Here is a 17,118-nt window from a genome sequence, read left to right on the forward strand (position 1 = left end):
CGGTTAAGATTTGGATATAGTTCCTATATACATTTTCGGCGATTTCCTACATTTCTTGCAACATTAAGAAATACTAATTTTCACAAAAAATATTTGAATGCTATGGATCGAACTTTGCAAGATTTGAAAAACAGCTCAGCACCTTTTGGAGCCGCATTAGTTTTATTAGCTGGAGATTTTTGCTTGTTATTCCTGGATCAAAACCAGGAGTTAAATTAAATTGATGACTAAACATTTCACTAACGATTAATATGCATGTACAACTTCAATGTAACAATTCAAACAAATTTTTACCCAAATACGCCAGAACCATATCTGCAGTCAAATGATTTTATTTTAATAAATTGCATTGGCAGAAATTCACATTTCGTATTTTCAATCTTGAATATATCAATCCAAAAAGAGAACTCCGAAACTTTATATTTGCATGAGTAATGCGTAACAATCACTGAAATACATGCATGCGTTTAACTTTTGGTAAATACATGCCACTACTTGGGTTGTAATGTTAAACTTGAATGAAACTTAGGTAAAGGCAGTATTCTATCTGGCACCCTATGATTTTTTTTTTTTTTTTTTTCAAATAATTAAAGCAATTTGTCGAATATTCTATTTGACTTAGTTTATTTCAGAAACGGGTTTCTTAAAATTAAATCAGATTTGATTCAAATCCAGACAATATTTGAGAGTAAAATAACCGGTGCGTTTTAACCAGAATACAACAAATTAAGCTAGACAAAGTCAATGTATCGTCTGTTTTAAATAATAGCTTCAGAGTGGTGAAACACCTTTTCTGTTTTTGATAAGTCGTTAACATCGTCACGCGCAATACAGTCTATGGCCTTACATTTTTATGTAAACTTGATAATGATAGTTGGTTTTAAATTACGGTTAAAAACATCACAACAACATCACTTCGCTTCTAGAGTACAATTTATCATGAAACACCAAAAGACTTTTCTTGTGATGTTTTTGTAGTCGCCTCCAGGAAAAACTTCAATAATTTTGAAGTAAACTGTCTCAAAAACAGTAAAACAATAGATATGATTAGAGATGAGATAACAAGTGAGTAAACATCGCTCCATCGCTGCAAAATTCGCTCCAAAATTCATTCATATTCTAGCTTAAAACAATACATTATGTATTTCGGGAATACAAGATTAAAATAAAAAACGAAAAAATTCATGATATAGTGTCATTCGTAATTTTTAATAAGTATCATGGCATTCCATCCTTTGATATTCTTCCATAAAACGATCCTATCCGATTTAAGCTATTTGTTTGAAAAGGTGGTCAAACGGTTTAAAATATCAAGAAATCGAGTGGTACCGTTATACAAGGCTATATAAAATATTGGTGTGGAAATGTTTTGCCACCAAAAAACGAATACCCCCATAAGTGAACTTACTGTATGTTCATATATCGGGTTAACATCCACTCTGGGCATGACCCGTATGCCAAAACCTGTAAAAAACTGAATGGTAGTCTATTTAGTAAAAAAAATAGTATGTAGTTGAATTTTTACAAAAAAAAAAAAGAAGACAACAGCAAGCCTTGCCATGTCACCTTCGAAATACACCTTGATTTAGACAATACAATTTCTAATAATTGATAGGTCTACCGTTATATGGGACAATATCGACCTATGTATTTTTATGAGAATGTCTTTTACTCATAAATATTCCAAATTTTGAAAATCAGTCTCTTCGCATGGGAATATGACTAAGACCTTTGAAATACCTAAAAATGAGCGGTTCCCTTATATAATGCTTATCTCAACACCAGTTAACAATAATTATTTAATAAATATTTCGGTAATTAATGAAATTATCTTCAAATGAATGGCGAAAACCAAGTAGTCGCTAAGACCTGCCGATAGGAACTTCGCTGTTAATTTTTATCACACTATTTAAATGAAAAAATTGCAAAAAATGAGAGAATTCCGCTACTGATTTTTCCAATTGGATTACCAAATATGCACCTTCTTTGAAAATCTACTGTCAGGAGGATTTATATCCCCTGAAACCCCGAAATGCCAAATTACAACTAATTTTACCCTACAACCCTACCCTACGTGTGTTAATTTTTAATCACGTTATGGGTCGGAATTATGTCACAATCCACATAAAATTTTACACGGTGTTAGGTTTAGGTCAGAATAGAAGCCTACTGTTGGGAGAGATGTTCAGTCCAGTCCAACGGCATCACATCTACAGAAACTTTTAGTTAAATAATGTTGTGGGGTATCAAATTGTCAGACCTGCCCGACTACAGTCGATCAGTGATATACCATTGGGATTTTGAGACTCTTCACATGATATTCAATATGCTATTGGTTAGTTATTCAAACTTATATCAAGTTTAGTTGCAGCAATTCTAAGTATTTAGTAGAAAGTGGTAAGGGGAAGGGAATTTGCAATTTCTGGCAATACCTGCGGTTTTCTCCTACAAAAAAAAAAAAAATAAAAACAATGGCAGTAAAAGAAATGATTAAAACGGAAATTTTCTTGTATAAATTCAAAAGGCGGGTTCAAAAGAGGCCGGAGTTATGTCTCTTCGTAAGAAGAAGCATAAACAATGACAGCTGATAAAGTCCGCTTGTTATTTTTTATACTCTCCATATACATAGTGTGGAGGGTATATTAAGTTTGTCAATCCGTTTGGAAATAATCATTTTAGACCTAACAAAGTACATTTATTCTTGATCAGCCTAAAATTCTGAGTCAATTTAGCCATGTCCGCATTTGCTAGTTGGTATAAAAAGCGCGAACCGAATTTATATAAAATTTTTGGGGTGGAAGTGGAGTTTGTGGAGCACATAATGTGGAGTCTGCTGATGAATTTGGTCTTTCTTTTAAATATGTTCTATTAGTTCTATATGAGGAAGGTTTAGAGGTTCCGCCGTTATAAGTAAGCAAATTACGAAGATCTTTTTCTTCTTTTTATATCCAGATGATGTATCAATTTTCAGTGAAGCAGCGGATAAATCTTTAAAAAGCATAATATACACATTTAACAGACTAATTTTTGTTAAATAGGTTAAGATCTTGTTTGTTGGATTAACTTCACTGCGTAAATCAACTTGTTATAAAATTTAGTAAATTGTTCCTCAAATGCGGATGAAATGGTAAAAAATAATTTTTTTTATAGCTCACATTGACTGCTGACTTACTGGTTCCAATATCTCCAATCGACCCCCTATGTTCTACAGTCTCATCTGTTCCAATGTATATATATGTCCCCATAAGAACTATTGACTTACTACTAACAATGTCACTAGTGACTTCCGAATGACAAGCTCATACACAATGTATATAGGAAATAGCTAGTACACACTTGGTCAGTAGTACTGGTGATAAAGTCGATAATACGTCAGTTGTTATTCACCATTCACATTTCCTACAGGGGAAAGATAAAAATTTAAACTCACCTAGTCCACATCAGAACTAAGCACTGTGCTGAGTCATGAAAGTTTTCGGTGACTAGCCTAGTTTGCAGTGCTTTTCCTTCGCTTCTCATATCCCAAGAGTCTTCTTAATTTTTTCATAAAATTTTTAATGTTTCAAAATGTGAGGATATATAATTTGAACGCTAGAAAAGCCGACGAACTGGCCTAAAAACCTTGTTTAAAAAGTAGAAAAACAAATTAATGAGTAAAATTTAACAAACAACGATTGAACTTCGATATTTCAAAATTTAGGCATTTTTATTAGCATTGATCTGGAAGTTATAATTGTGCGTCAACAAAAGAACTTGATTTTGAACATTGATTAAGGATTAGGGTTTTATAACCCAGTAAGTAGATATGTAGTGCATAAATATAAGTAATATTAACAGAGAAAAATTCATGCTTCTTTTATATTCTAGTTTTTACACTTTTCTACAATTTATGGTCCATACCGATGAAATGTGTAGCTATTTCTTGTAGCTATTTCTATAAATCGTTATATAAGTACTTATTTATTGTCTTTAAGTTAATGGATAAATATTTATTTCTTTTTAAAAATAATAAGTTGGTATGCCTATTTATAATAATTATTTTTGCTGGGATACGAGATATTAACTTTACAAAATGATAGACAACAAACGAGCTGAAAAATATATTTTCTTTACTTTATTTGATTCATTTTTATTTATTTTTTGACATTTATTTAACATTAATTCTAATTGAAGAAATAATACAACAACAAATGTCATCATCTTACCTAGGAAAGTTGAAACAAGTCTAATCGTTTATATTCTTAACGTCATTTGAACAAAAAAAAAAAAAACAAATATCCAGAATATAAAAACAATTTTGTTTTTTTAAATCGGACTAGTATTAAATGATATCTACTAACAGCAGAGTCAACGTTATCAACAAGATCCTCCTTTTTTTCTTTATACGACTTTAAATTTTGTACATTTTTTTGAAAATGAAACAAATTATCTTTGTTTGCCTACTGGCATTTGCAACCTTTGCAAACTGTGCTAAATTTCTCAAAGAAAAACGTAAGTTATACTTGGTTATTTGAAGTTTATTATAAACCATTTATTAACTTTTAATTGACTTTGCAGCGGATTTTTTGACGCAGTGTTTATTAGCGGATCCAAATTTTACCAAATGTTTTTCAAAAAATTTTCAAGGACTTTTTCGTAATTGGAAAGATGGTAACGTATACATTTTAATATAGCTTATTAACAGAAAATATTTGAGTTATTAAGGTACAATTCTATATATGTTTAGCGATGTTGGTTCGTCTGTGCAAATCACTCTAGCTTCCGAACGAAATTAAATATGTTGATAAACTTTTACTCAGATCTATCATATGTCTGCACGTATTTTAGTATTGAAAGTACTATTGGCGTTTTGGCATAGGCCTCATATAACTGTATGGCCAGATTTAAGGTGTTTTGTTTGTTTTAGTAACAACTTGAACCCGAATTAGCTGTAAATTTGCAGTTTGTAAGAGTTTTCTATAAAGGTCCAAATCTTAATATAACATTCGGTATGTTGAAGACACATTTTCCGGAATTGTTTCAAATTTGGTATTTGGAATTCGTATTGGATACGACCTCCCATTATGGAAAATCTGTCTATACATACATATATACATAATAGGCTTCATTGGCAGATAATTTGCTGATATTCGGTATTTATACCCTACACCACAAGGTGGTCAGGGTATTATGTCATTGTGCATTTGTTTGTAACAGGCAAAAGGAAACGAGATAGACCCTTAGTTCCTTTTGATGATCTGCATAGAATCACTTTCTGAGTTGATTTATGCATGTCAGTCCGTCTGTCCATGTATTCTTGTGAAAAAAAGGCAGGTCGCATTTATTATCCGATTGAGATGAAAATTTCCAAACAACATTTGTTTGGCCCAAGGACAAACCCCATTGAAATTGGAGATATTCGGTAAAAATTTAGAAATAGCTCCCATATATATCTTCGTCCGATTTGCCTTTTATTGTGCACCAAACGTGTAATATTAGCCCGAATAGTAGGAAATTTTGCACATACAACCAAATTAGACCTGAAAGTAAGTATTCCAAATTTGATCGAAATCGGTTCAGATATAGCTACAGCTCCCATATATTGTTCATCCGATTTGTTATTTTTGTCCTCCGCAGCCGTAATATGCACTCTGTAACAACAATATTTGGGGAAATATATCAAATGTAGCTCAGAAATACCTTTGCTAAATTTTATCGAGATCGTTTCAGATTTGGATATAGCTCCCATATATTTTTTTATCTGATTTCAAATTAATTTTGAACCAAATGGGCAATACAAGTCCTAGTTTAAAGGATACAAATGCTTCGGCATATTTAGTCCTTTGAATTTTAAATTATATTTATAATCATAGCGTGTATGATTGAATTCTCCCATAATAACTTTTAATTGTTATGTGGATCTCAACTAAATTAGCAAAGTCATGTAGGGTATCATAAAATCGGCCCCGCCCGACTTTAGGACTTTGGTTTTTAAATTAAAACAAAATATTTAATGTTTATTTTTTAACAGTTATCAAGTTCCTTCCAAATGATGGAGGTTATTGAAAATTCGTCCCGGAAGACCTTAGCTATTTTTAATTGTTACTAAACCAAGTAAATGGTAGTAGAATAATTGTTATCATCTGATGTATTGAATTTGTAGAGTTGTCACCTAGTTTCGACATTCTTCCTAATTGTCCGTTTCCACGTACCCTCCAAAGTAGTAATGTAAAAACGAAATTAATATTTCACACTTTTACCAGTAATAAAGAATACAACAAATCTAAAATATTTTGAATTGACAATGTTTGTATAGGTCCATGTTTTCCTATAGCGCCTATATAATTTTAACTTCCAATATTCGGTATTTTGACGATTTAGGCCACGTTTTCCTCATAAAATGGTATCTTTCGATATTCGGTATTTTGACGATTTAGAACACAATTTCCATCGGATTTGTTTCAAATTCGGTATTCCGTTTTACTATAGTCACCATAACGATTTCTTGAGATATTCGGTATTTTGATGTTTTTTATCCAACAATATCATTAATAGAGACTTTTTCCTCCGGTGGCTGAACAAAGGTCCACGTTTTACTGTATCCCCCATATAACGGTAATTGTACATATTCGGTATTTTTACGATTTAGGCCCCCAAATCGGATGAAACATATATATGGGGGCTATAGCTATATCTGAATCGATTTTCTCCAAATTTAAAGTTCTTGTTTCTAGGCTGAATTCTGTTAAATGTGCTGAAACACATCCTATTTAGGCGAATATTACACACTTGGCGCACAATAAAAAACAAATCGGATGAAGATATATATGGGAGCTATATCTAAATTTAAACTGATTATTACCAATTTCAATAGGGCTCGTCCTTGGTTCAAACAACTGATTTATAGAAAATTTAATTTCAATCAGACAATAAATGCGACCTATACTTTGTTACAAAAATACATTGAGAGACAGACGGACATGCATAAATCGGCTCATAATGTAATTCTATGCAGATCATCAAAGGTGCTATGGGCTAGCTCGCTTCCTTCTCCATGTTATAAACAAATGTACAAAGATATAATACCCTGACCACAGTGTGGTGTAGGGTAGTGTGGTGTATAGGTTTGAAACTACATTTGAAAGAATTCAATTCTTTTTGAAAAAAATCCCATTCTTATATTTTGTTGGCTTAAAAAATCGACCTTGCATACTTGAATATTACGGCCGTACCCCACCGTTTTACTATTGTGGCGAAGGTGAGTATTTTTGTAGGGTTCGTCGGGTATTAGGTAGATCTGTGAAATATATTCTTATGTGTTTTCAATAAGGTATAATATATAACAATTAGTTGTTTTCCTGTTTTTGTAATAGTTTGTAAGACATTATTTAAATGCAAATTGTTTAAAATTTTAAAATATTTAATGTTGTTTAGCTTTTGTAAATTTTAAAACGTCATTAAAAATTGTTGTTCAAGTTACTAAATTCAACTATGCAGAACAAGTCATTAATCAATCATTTGAAAGCTAAGCAAATACTTAAAATTTTGGATTTCAGAAGTAAAACGTCAAATTGAGTAAAATTAGCTTCGTAATTTTTTAAGTACTCTACCGGGAAATTAAAAGAAATATAAAACAACGAATATTGTATTCCTGATAATGACCTAAATGCGAACGGAGAGATTTTGAGAACACCTAATCGCACTGCATCTATATGGAAGTATAATCATAATGCCGCTTGTATGCATTTAATATGTTCGAATACTTTTTAACTAGCCGAAATTAATGCGTAAATTCTAATCATTATATATGGAATATCAAAAATTGCATATTTAGAATGTATTTATGGCTTTTTTGCAAAACAATATATTTGGTTTCCAAAAAAAAAAATATTGAAAAGCTTATCTCTGATATCCAAAAATGTCAGACCATTGCCCTGTTCCAGAAGAATTTACTAGTTTTGCAATTTGCCCATAATAATCTTATTTCATGCTATGGAAAGTATTTGACGCCCTTGAATGAATAATTTTAATTTTATTAAATATATTTTTGTATTTTTTAACCATATTTGATTTTTATAGGTGTTCCTGGTTTAAAATCGATTGGAGCCTTAGATCCTCTTCTTGTTAAGAAAATCACAATCGAGCACAATCAGTCGCCATTAATGCTTAATGCTGTTTTAAGCAATATTGCTATAACTGGTCTAGGTACTGTGGAAATTGTAGATACCTCGTAAGTAGTTGTTATTCTTAATCCTATAGCTTGAACATCATCTAAAATATACATATATATTACCGTAATTACAGATTGGATCTTGATAAGTTATTTGCAACAGCTACATTAGTTGTACCAAAATTCACCATGGATTCGGATTACAATGCTAAGGGTAGAATTCTTGGATTAGTATTGAACTCCAGTGGAAAATTGAAATTAAGTGCAGGTAAGAGAAATATGAGTTATGTATATATGTGGAGTAAAGATTTTAGTGGTTCTGTTGCATGAGTTGACAGTTAAATTGGCTCAAGTTCAAATGATTTTTTGAAAAAGACTCGCTCATCTCATCTTATTTGTATAAGTTCAAATGGAATCGTGAGAATAAACCCATTACATTCTCCATTGTTTTTTCACCCCATTAAAGACTTTTTCTCTATATAACATCCGCTGTACGTGAATAAAACCTAAGAATAAAATAAAATAAGATAGCCTTTAGAGAAATGTAGAACTATTCAATTAATGAATTTGGTTGAACAAAATACTATATACAGAAGTGTCATTCTTTCTTATAACAAAGAATTTCAAACATGAAAAATAAGTGGTGACAAATGCCGTGGCCATTCGTGGCCCATATAACTTAAGCGATGATTTGTCATCGAATGGTTTGCTGTACGTATCGAAATTATACCAAAGACATAAAAGTATAAAGATATTAACTCAAGGTGGATTTACCTCTGTTGATACGATCCCTTTACATGTTAAGCAATTTTACAGCTTACTCAAAGATCACTTAACCAAAACAGCTAATGTATACAATTTTGAGAACAAATGTTTGTTTTACTGATCATTTTATTTGGCATGCTGATCTATGGCTACAGATGGTAATTATCGTTTGATACGGCCAAAAGTGTCTCATCGTAGTAACGGTTTTAGACCCTAAGTCTCTTTGGACCAAATCCGTTTCGGGACACTTGGAAACAGTATAGAGGTGTCCTTTTATCGGAGGTGTAGCTACTTAAAAATTTTATATTTTTACAAGAAAATGCTACACCATATAATAAATATTCAAGGGAAGGTGTGGCTTTCGTTTATGTTTTTATTAACATCACATATTTTGGAAAATTATCAATTTTTACAAAGTTAATTGGTGATAGGTTTTAAGATATGGACGTGGCGCATTTGGCTAATGCTGACGTACACAATATTTTACCATAGTTGATAAGTTGAACATTTGTATACGCTACGTCGAATTTTAGGGAACTACTTACAAAGCATGCCGTTGCATTGAATTTTGGTTTTAATTGGCCCAATTATGTATGCACATATGTCACCTTTGTTATTGCCATTAAGTAAGTTAATAATAATTGATTCATATATATTTTACAAGGCAATGTATATTGCAATATACTATCTTACGAAGTAGGAACTTACGGTGCTATGTTGAATCTCCGCAATATGGATACGCTATAAGAATTAAATACCTACCAAATTGTCATTGCCAAAAATAAGTAAAAAAACATTTGTTCTAACTTTGGAACATTGGAGCTGAGTTAACGTTAAATTTTTACCATTCCTTATGTAGAAGGAATGATACTGTCTCCATTTCCTCTGTACCATTTCTTCCACCATCCATAATATGTTCATTCAATTTTTTTTTCTAATTTGTATAATTTTATTTTTTCAGAAAAATTTGTGGTTCAGACCAAAATTCAGATTAAACTTCGTGACGAAGGCGGTTTTACATTCACCGACATCGAGAAATTACATTTGGATATTAAAAGCATTGACAGTTTCAACATTTTCTTGGGAAATCTTTTCAACGGCCAAAAAGAATTGGAGGATAGTGCGAATGCCCTTTTCAATGAGAACTGGCGGGAGTTGTACCAGATTTTAAAACCAGCCATAAGGCGTTCTATTGAAACAGTAATGGAAGATCGTCTTTCAAAGGTGTATTCCTATGTTCCAGCCACTTTCCTTGTCAAAGATATACCATCAGCCGCTGCCCATGGATAATCTGTTATATAAGTTATTGGCTAATTAAACCAAATAAAAATATAAATATGTAATCATACCGTACTATACATTCAATATGTCTGACCCGCTACGCTTTGCAACATACGACTATCAATATTATTAGGATACGAATATAATAAATCTTCTTCAAGGTAATAACTTTTAACAAGATATTGTTATACTTCAAGTATCATGCAGCCTTTACCTTTATATACCATCAGCCATATGGCTATAGAGCGTATATATCATTTGATACGGCCAAAACGTGCCTGACCGAAATAACGGTTTTAGACCTTAGGTATAATTGGACCAAATCCGTTTCAGGACATTTGGAGTTTATCAAGGGGTGTCCGTCCTTCATTCTACCTCTCTGGCTGACCGGTACGCACGATATCCCTCGATGTGAGTATCCGATTTGGTCCAAACTTGGTACATCTTAATATTATTATCAAACATAGATTGACCAAACATATTGGTCCACTCCTTGTGGTAAATTTCGCACATTTCAATATTTTCTCTAACACAAGATCTGGTATAAAGAACGGATAGAAAGGGCAACTCCTTCTAGTACCTCCCCCACAACGGGTCAAAATTTGTTATAAACATCAAGTTTATAAAACGCAAAATGAGCATCCGAGCACTTTCAAATTTGGTATATCTCAATATTCTACCAACACAAGATCTAGTGTCCCATCTTCACACCAGATCTTGTGTTGGTAGAATCGGCCAATTTTTTATTTGGTACCTCCCCCACAAAGGGTTAAAATTTTTGAATAACAAAACCCTCACATAATGCGAAATAAGCATTTGATCCTCTGTAAACTTCACACATTCAAATATTTCTTCCAACACAAGATCTGATGTGAAGGTGAGGGATATCGGCCCACTCTTTTTGGTATCTCTACCACAAAGGATAACTTTTTTCAATGCTTATATCTCTCATAAGTTGGGAAACCATTATTCGCATAAAATTGGATATAAATGTTAGATTTTGTTTAAATATTACACATTTCATTATTTCTATTAGCATTATATGAAGTGAAGTACATCTGTTCACTATATGTGGTACCTCACGCACATTTGACACTTTTCGAAAAATTATCGAATATCTCATATAAAGTGATATTTTAATATTTATATCAAACTTATATCAGATATAAAATGGACTATATTGGCCCACTCCTATGAAGGGTCAACAATTTGAATTATCATAACGCAAATATATTATAATATATATTTTTTAATAACTAAACATTGGCTGATGGTATGGAAATTATATTTCACTTCTTATACAATCCAACTTGGAAAAGAGGGTATATTAACTTTGTCATTCCGTTTGTAACATCCCTAAATATTCATCGTAGACTCCATAAAGTATATATATTCATAATCAGCATACCATTCTAAGTCGATTAAACGATATCCGTCTGTCTGTCTGTTGAAATCACGATACAGCCCACATTATCTGACCTAGAGCGTAAAAATTTAGCAGAACAAATTGTATTGTGCCTAGGATGGTTGGTATTGAAAATGATATATCGGTCCACGTTATGGTATAGCCCCCATATATATTCGGTGTTGTGATGACTTTTGCAATTTTTTCACGAATTTGTCTAAAAATCGGTATTTGTAGGTTATAATGCGTTCTAACTTGTGTGGCGATTGTATGTATAGGTCCACGTTTTGGTATAATCCCCATACAAGAGTACCACTCGATATTCGGTATTTTGATAATTATTGCCAAATTTTTTCACAGATTTGTCTATAAATTTGTTGGTCATGATGGGTTCTAGGTCCGGTGCCGCAACGTTGTATGTATAGGCCCACGTTTTGGTATAGTCTCATATAACTGTACCTCTCGATATTCGGTATTTTGATGATTTTTCCTACATTTTTTCAGGGATTTGCTTAACAATTGGAATTTTTTTGCCATGATGGATTCTAGCTCCGGTGGCAAAACATTGTATGTATATGTACACGTTTTTGTATATATGACTTTTGCACATTTTTAGCGGATTTGTCCAAAAATCGGTATTTGTAGGTTATAACGCGTTCTAGCTGGTATAGCCCCCATATAACGGTACTTTACCCTAAGGCGGAGGGTATTAAAAGTTCGGACGGGCCGTTTTTTGCTTGTTAGTGGTAAACTTAGCATGTCCGAATTATTACACTCTCTACCATTTATAAAGCAACTGTTGTAACAATGCCAGTGCCGAAATTCCACTATTCGAAGCGTTTTGCCATTTGGAACATACAATCCAAATTCTAAACAATTATATAAAAAATGTGGTTAAAATGAACAAAATACCGACTATCAGAAGGAATGAGGGTATATTAAATTTAAAGTTGAAGTTGAAGTTCTATATAGAAATAATCATGCTGCGGGAGTAGAACCCTATACGAAATCTAATTAGCAATTTTTTACAATTTCTATAGAAATTATAGCAAATCGGAAATATACCGAGTATAGGGAATTACGGTTATATGAGAGCCTTAACAAAACGTGGTCCTACATGGAACGTTTTCTGGTCCGTTTTATAGGGGATATTGGTAAACATTGATCTATATATGTTCTGCCACAGTTAGTAGAAATACTGTATTTTAAAGTATTCCGTTTTGAAACTGTGGCTACAATCATCAAAATACCGAATGTAGTGGGTACTTTACGAAAATGTGGATTTATATAGACAAAGTTCTGCCACAGGAGATATATCTAATTACGAACTTTAAACAAATCCGATAGAAATCATCAAAATACTGAATATAGGAATGAACAAATATATGGGTTCTATACGAAAAGGTAGACCTGTATAGACAATATTCAACCACACGGGGTAAAACATGTTATAAACTCTAAACATAGGAATTGACTGAAAATCCACACAAGGAGTTCCTTGTGAGTACTTTATCCCTTGGAAGAGAATTATCTATATAGGTCCACGATATCGTATATCTCCCATATAACGGTACCCCCCGATATTCCGTATTTTGATGATTTCAGCCACAGTTTTCAATGGAATTGTCTGAAATTCCACACGAGGAGTTCATTGTGAGTACTTTATCACTCTATCTGAAATTCGAGACAAGAAGTTTCTTGTGAGTACTTTATCCGCTCGAAGAGAATTGTGTATTTAGGTCCACGATATATCCCCTATATAAAGGTTCCTCCCGATATTCGGTATTTTAATGATTTATGAGACGTTATTCTCCGTAATTGTTTCAAATGTCATGTATAAAGTTCGGAACAGTTCCTATGACACAAATTACTTATGCAGGACTACGTCTTCGTCCCCATATAACGGTTTTCACTTGAGCGGTATTTTCCGATGGATTTTTTTTTTTTTAAATTTTTCAAGTTTCTTCCAAATGGTGGAAGGTATAAAAAGTTCGGCACGGCCGAACTCAGCTGCTTTTTTACTTGTTTATATTGTTACAACAAAAGGCCCTCAACGTAAAGCAATATATTTTATGCTGATTTATTCATATCTGACCGTCTATAGAAATCACTAAATCTTCCGAGTTAGTTAGTGGACAAAATGAATTTCAAATACATTTTAGGTGTTGAAAATAAAACAGGTAAGTCCACTATTAGTTAAGCCTCCATATGACTTTGACGATCTATGACTTTTTTCATATTTTTAAATAGAATTATTTGAAATTTGGTATTTGGTATTTACAAATCGTTATGGTTACCATACCCCCTTGCGGGAAATGATCTATGTGATCCCTATGTGATTCCTGAATGATTTCAGGAACATAAATCCCGTAAAATTTGATGTTGCAAGTGCCTCACAAAAGATATATAATAAACCATTAAAATACAGTACTTTGGCAATTATATGTATATTATTGAAAGTAGAACCTTCCAAATTGTGGTGGTTTTCGCCTTAATTATTTTATAGGAATGGCCTCTGACGCCACCACAAAAGTCTACAAGCTCACTTTTTATTCTTTTCTCACTGGCTTGGCATTCATTTAAAATTGATACAAAATTAACCATTTTTATTGAAAAATTTTATTGTTCTCAAAACCCGTGAGTTGTATAAAACATCTGTTATCGACATCACTGTTGATGATTCATTTCAAATAATTGTCTAAAACTTGTTTATCGACTATGCACTTTTATCGACAAACATTTTGAACACAGTAGCAGACGCGAACAGTAGTCATACAAAATCAAAACAACTTTTGATACCAGTACCGAGCTTCCGTATTTGAACGAATTCTGTTTTAAACAACAAATGTCTGTGCTATATGGCGGCTATATAAAGACCTATACATATGCCAAAGTATATCAAAACTTAAACCAATATAGGCAATCTTCAGATTGACTTCGAATTCCACTGTGCTAATATAATATACTAGCTGAACCCGCTGCGCTTCGCTACCCCTTTTGATTTTATATGCATTCAAAATTTTATTTACGAATATATGTTGGTTAAAAAAAACAAATTTAAAAAGTAAAAAAAAAATTATTGCACTACTTTAATGCGTAAATAACCAAAACCATTAGAAAAGCAGTAACATGACATACATACACGAAGGGTTTGTCCTTCGGGTTTATTTATTTCATAGCAAATACCAAGCGTGCAGTAAACTGCAATCTTTTGAAGTTGAGTGGCATTTCTATTGCAATTAGTGAATTCGAGATAGCAACATACTTCGCCGTAATAAGCGTATTTCAAATCAATTGTTGTGTTGTTTTTTAGCGTTAGCCTAAGGCGTTGTGGGTCAATGGTTCTTATTAAAATCATATCCCAATCTGATCCGATTTAAATATAATTTTAAAAAAATTACTTTTACACCAAATTCCGCCACACCTTTCATATTTCATTGAAATTGGTGCGTCAAATATGTGAAATCGGCCGAGAATATATATATGGGAGCTATATCCAAATCTTAACTAATTTCCAATTAATTTATCACATTTATTATTGTAACCAAATTCCGCCACACATTCTGAATTTCATTGGTATCGGTCATATATATCATGTTCGGTGCTTAACATGTATGAAATCGGCCGAAATATATATGTTAGCTATACCCAAACCTCAACTGATTTTAATATAATTTGGCAATTCTTTCTGGTGCCAGATTTTGTCTCTCTCGCTTTGGGTGCATCAAATATGTGAAATCGGCTGAGTATATATATGGGAGCTATAATCAAATCTGAGCGTATTTGAATATAATTTGTCAAATTTATTTTTGTACCAAATTTAGCCACTCATGCCGAATTTCATTGGGATCGGAAATACGTATCGTGTTTTGTGCATCAAATATGTGAAATCGGCGGAAAATATATATGGGAGCTATATCCAAATCTGAACCGATTTAATATAATTTGACTAATTTATTTTCTAATCAAAATCCCGTTACATATTCCAATTTTCTTTGGAATCGAACATACATATCGTGTATGGTGCATAAAATACATGAAATCGGTCGAAAATATATATGAGAGCTATATCGAAATCTGAACCGATTTTAATATAATTTGACAAATGTATATTTGTTTTAATTTTCGCTACACATTCCAAATTTCATTGAAATTAGAGATACATAGCGTGTTTGGTGCATCAAATACATGAAATCGGTCGAAAATATATATGGGAGCTATATCCAAATCTGAACCGATTTCAATATAATTTGGGAAATCAATTTTTTAGATAAAATCTATCACACGTTTCAAATTTCATTAAAATTGGGGATACATAGCGTGTTTGGTGCATCAAATGCTTGAAATCGGCCGAAAATATATATGGGAGCTATATCCAAATCTGAACCGATCTCAATATAATTTGACAAATTTATTTTCGGATCAAATCCCGTCACACATTCCAAATTTCATTGGAATCGAACATTCATATTGTGATTGAGGCATCAAATGAACGAAATCGGTCGAAAATATATATGGGAGCTATATCCAAATCTGAACCGATTACAATATAATTTGGCAAAATTATTTTTGTTCCAAATTCCGTTACGTATTCCAAATTTGGAGACTGTATCTTCAACCAATCAATAGATATGTGCAATAAAATCTATATTTTTGGGAGGTACCACAGATTCTGATGCTGTATTTCCAGTTCCAAGTGGAAATTCAAAAATATATATGTTACTTTCAGGCGATGTTGCAGTATATATGGAAATTTTCAGGAAAATCTATTCAGCGGTTTTCGAGTCCATAAATTACAAACAAACATATAAACATTTTCCTCTTTTATAGGTATAGATTTACAATGTCGGATCTAAAAAGGTATTTTGGTAATACATACGGATTTCCTGATGCTCAAAATATTTACATTTATTTTTTATAGATGACTTCTCGTTTAAAAATATTTACTTTTAATGAGAATTTATGAATTTCGTTTACTCATATTCACATTGTGATTTTCCTTGCTCACTAATTGTATGTTATAAATGAAATAATGGTGTTACGTAGTAGATTTAATATGCATTGTGCAACAGAAACCAGTAAAGAAAGTCTTAAAGTCGGGCGGGGCCGACTTTATGTTACCCTACACCACTTTGCTGATTTAGTAGAGCTCCGTATAACAATTAAAAGTTTTTATAGGAGAATTCAATCATACACGCTATGATTATAATTATAATTTAAAGTTCAAAGGACTAAATATGCCGATGCATTTGTATCTTTTAAATTCGGTGTTTAAGTGTTAAGTGTTTTGCCCAATTGGTGAACAATTAATTTGAAATCGTATAAAAACATATATTGGAGCTATATCCAAATCGAAACCGCTGTATTTCATATATTTCCCTGAATATCGTTGTTACGGAGTGCATATTACGTCTGCGAACGACAAAAATAGCAAATCGGATGAAAAGTATATATGGGAGCTATAGCTATATGTGAACCGATTTCGATCAAATTTGACATACTTATTTTCAGGCATAAT

General features: G+C 32.3%; 1 protein-coding gene across 1 annotated transcript; it reads left to right on the plus strand.

The window, feature by feature from the left end:
* The first annotated feature begins 4,306 nt into the window (after positions 1 to 4,306).
* On the plus strand, positions 4,307 to 10,257 carry LOC101890494 (circadian clock-controlled protein daywake). Its single transcript, XM_005184750.4, has 5 exons — positions 4,307 to 4,491; positions 4,558 to 4,650; positions 8,059 to 8,209; positions 8,284 to 8,417; positions 9,876 to 10,257. The coding sequence occupies exons 1-5, from the start codon at positions 4,416 to 4,418 to the stop codon at positions 10,202 to 10,204; spliced, it is 783 nt and encodes a 260-aa protein (XP_005184807.3). The 5' UTR covers positions 4,307 to 4,415; the 3' UTR covers positions 10,205 to 10,257.
* The last annotated feature ends 6,861 nt before the right edge of the window (positions 10,258 to 17,118 follow it).

The sequence above is a fragment of the Musca domestica genome, unplaced genomic scaffold (genome assembly GCF_030504385.1).
Source record: "Musca domestica strain aabys unplaced genomic scaffold, Musca_domestica.polishedcontigs.V.1.1 4, whole genome shotgun sequence".
Lineage (NCBI taxonomy): Eukaryota > Metazoa > Arthropoda > Insecta > Diptera > Muscidae > Musca > Musca domestica.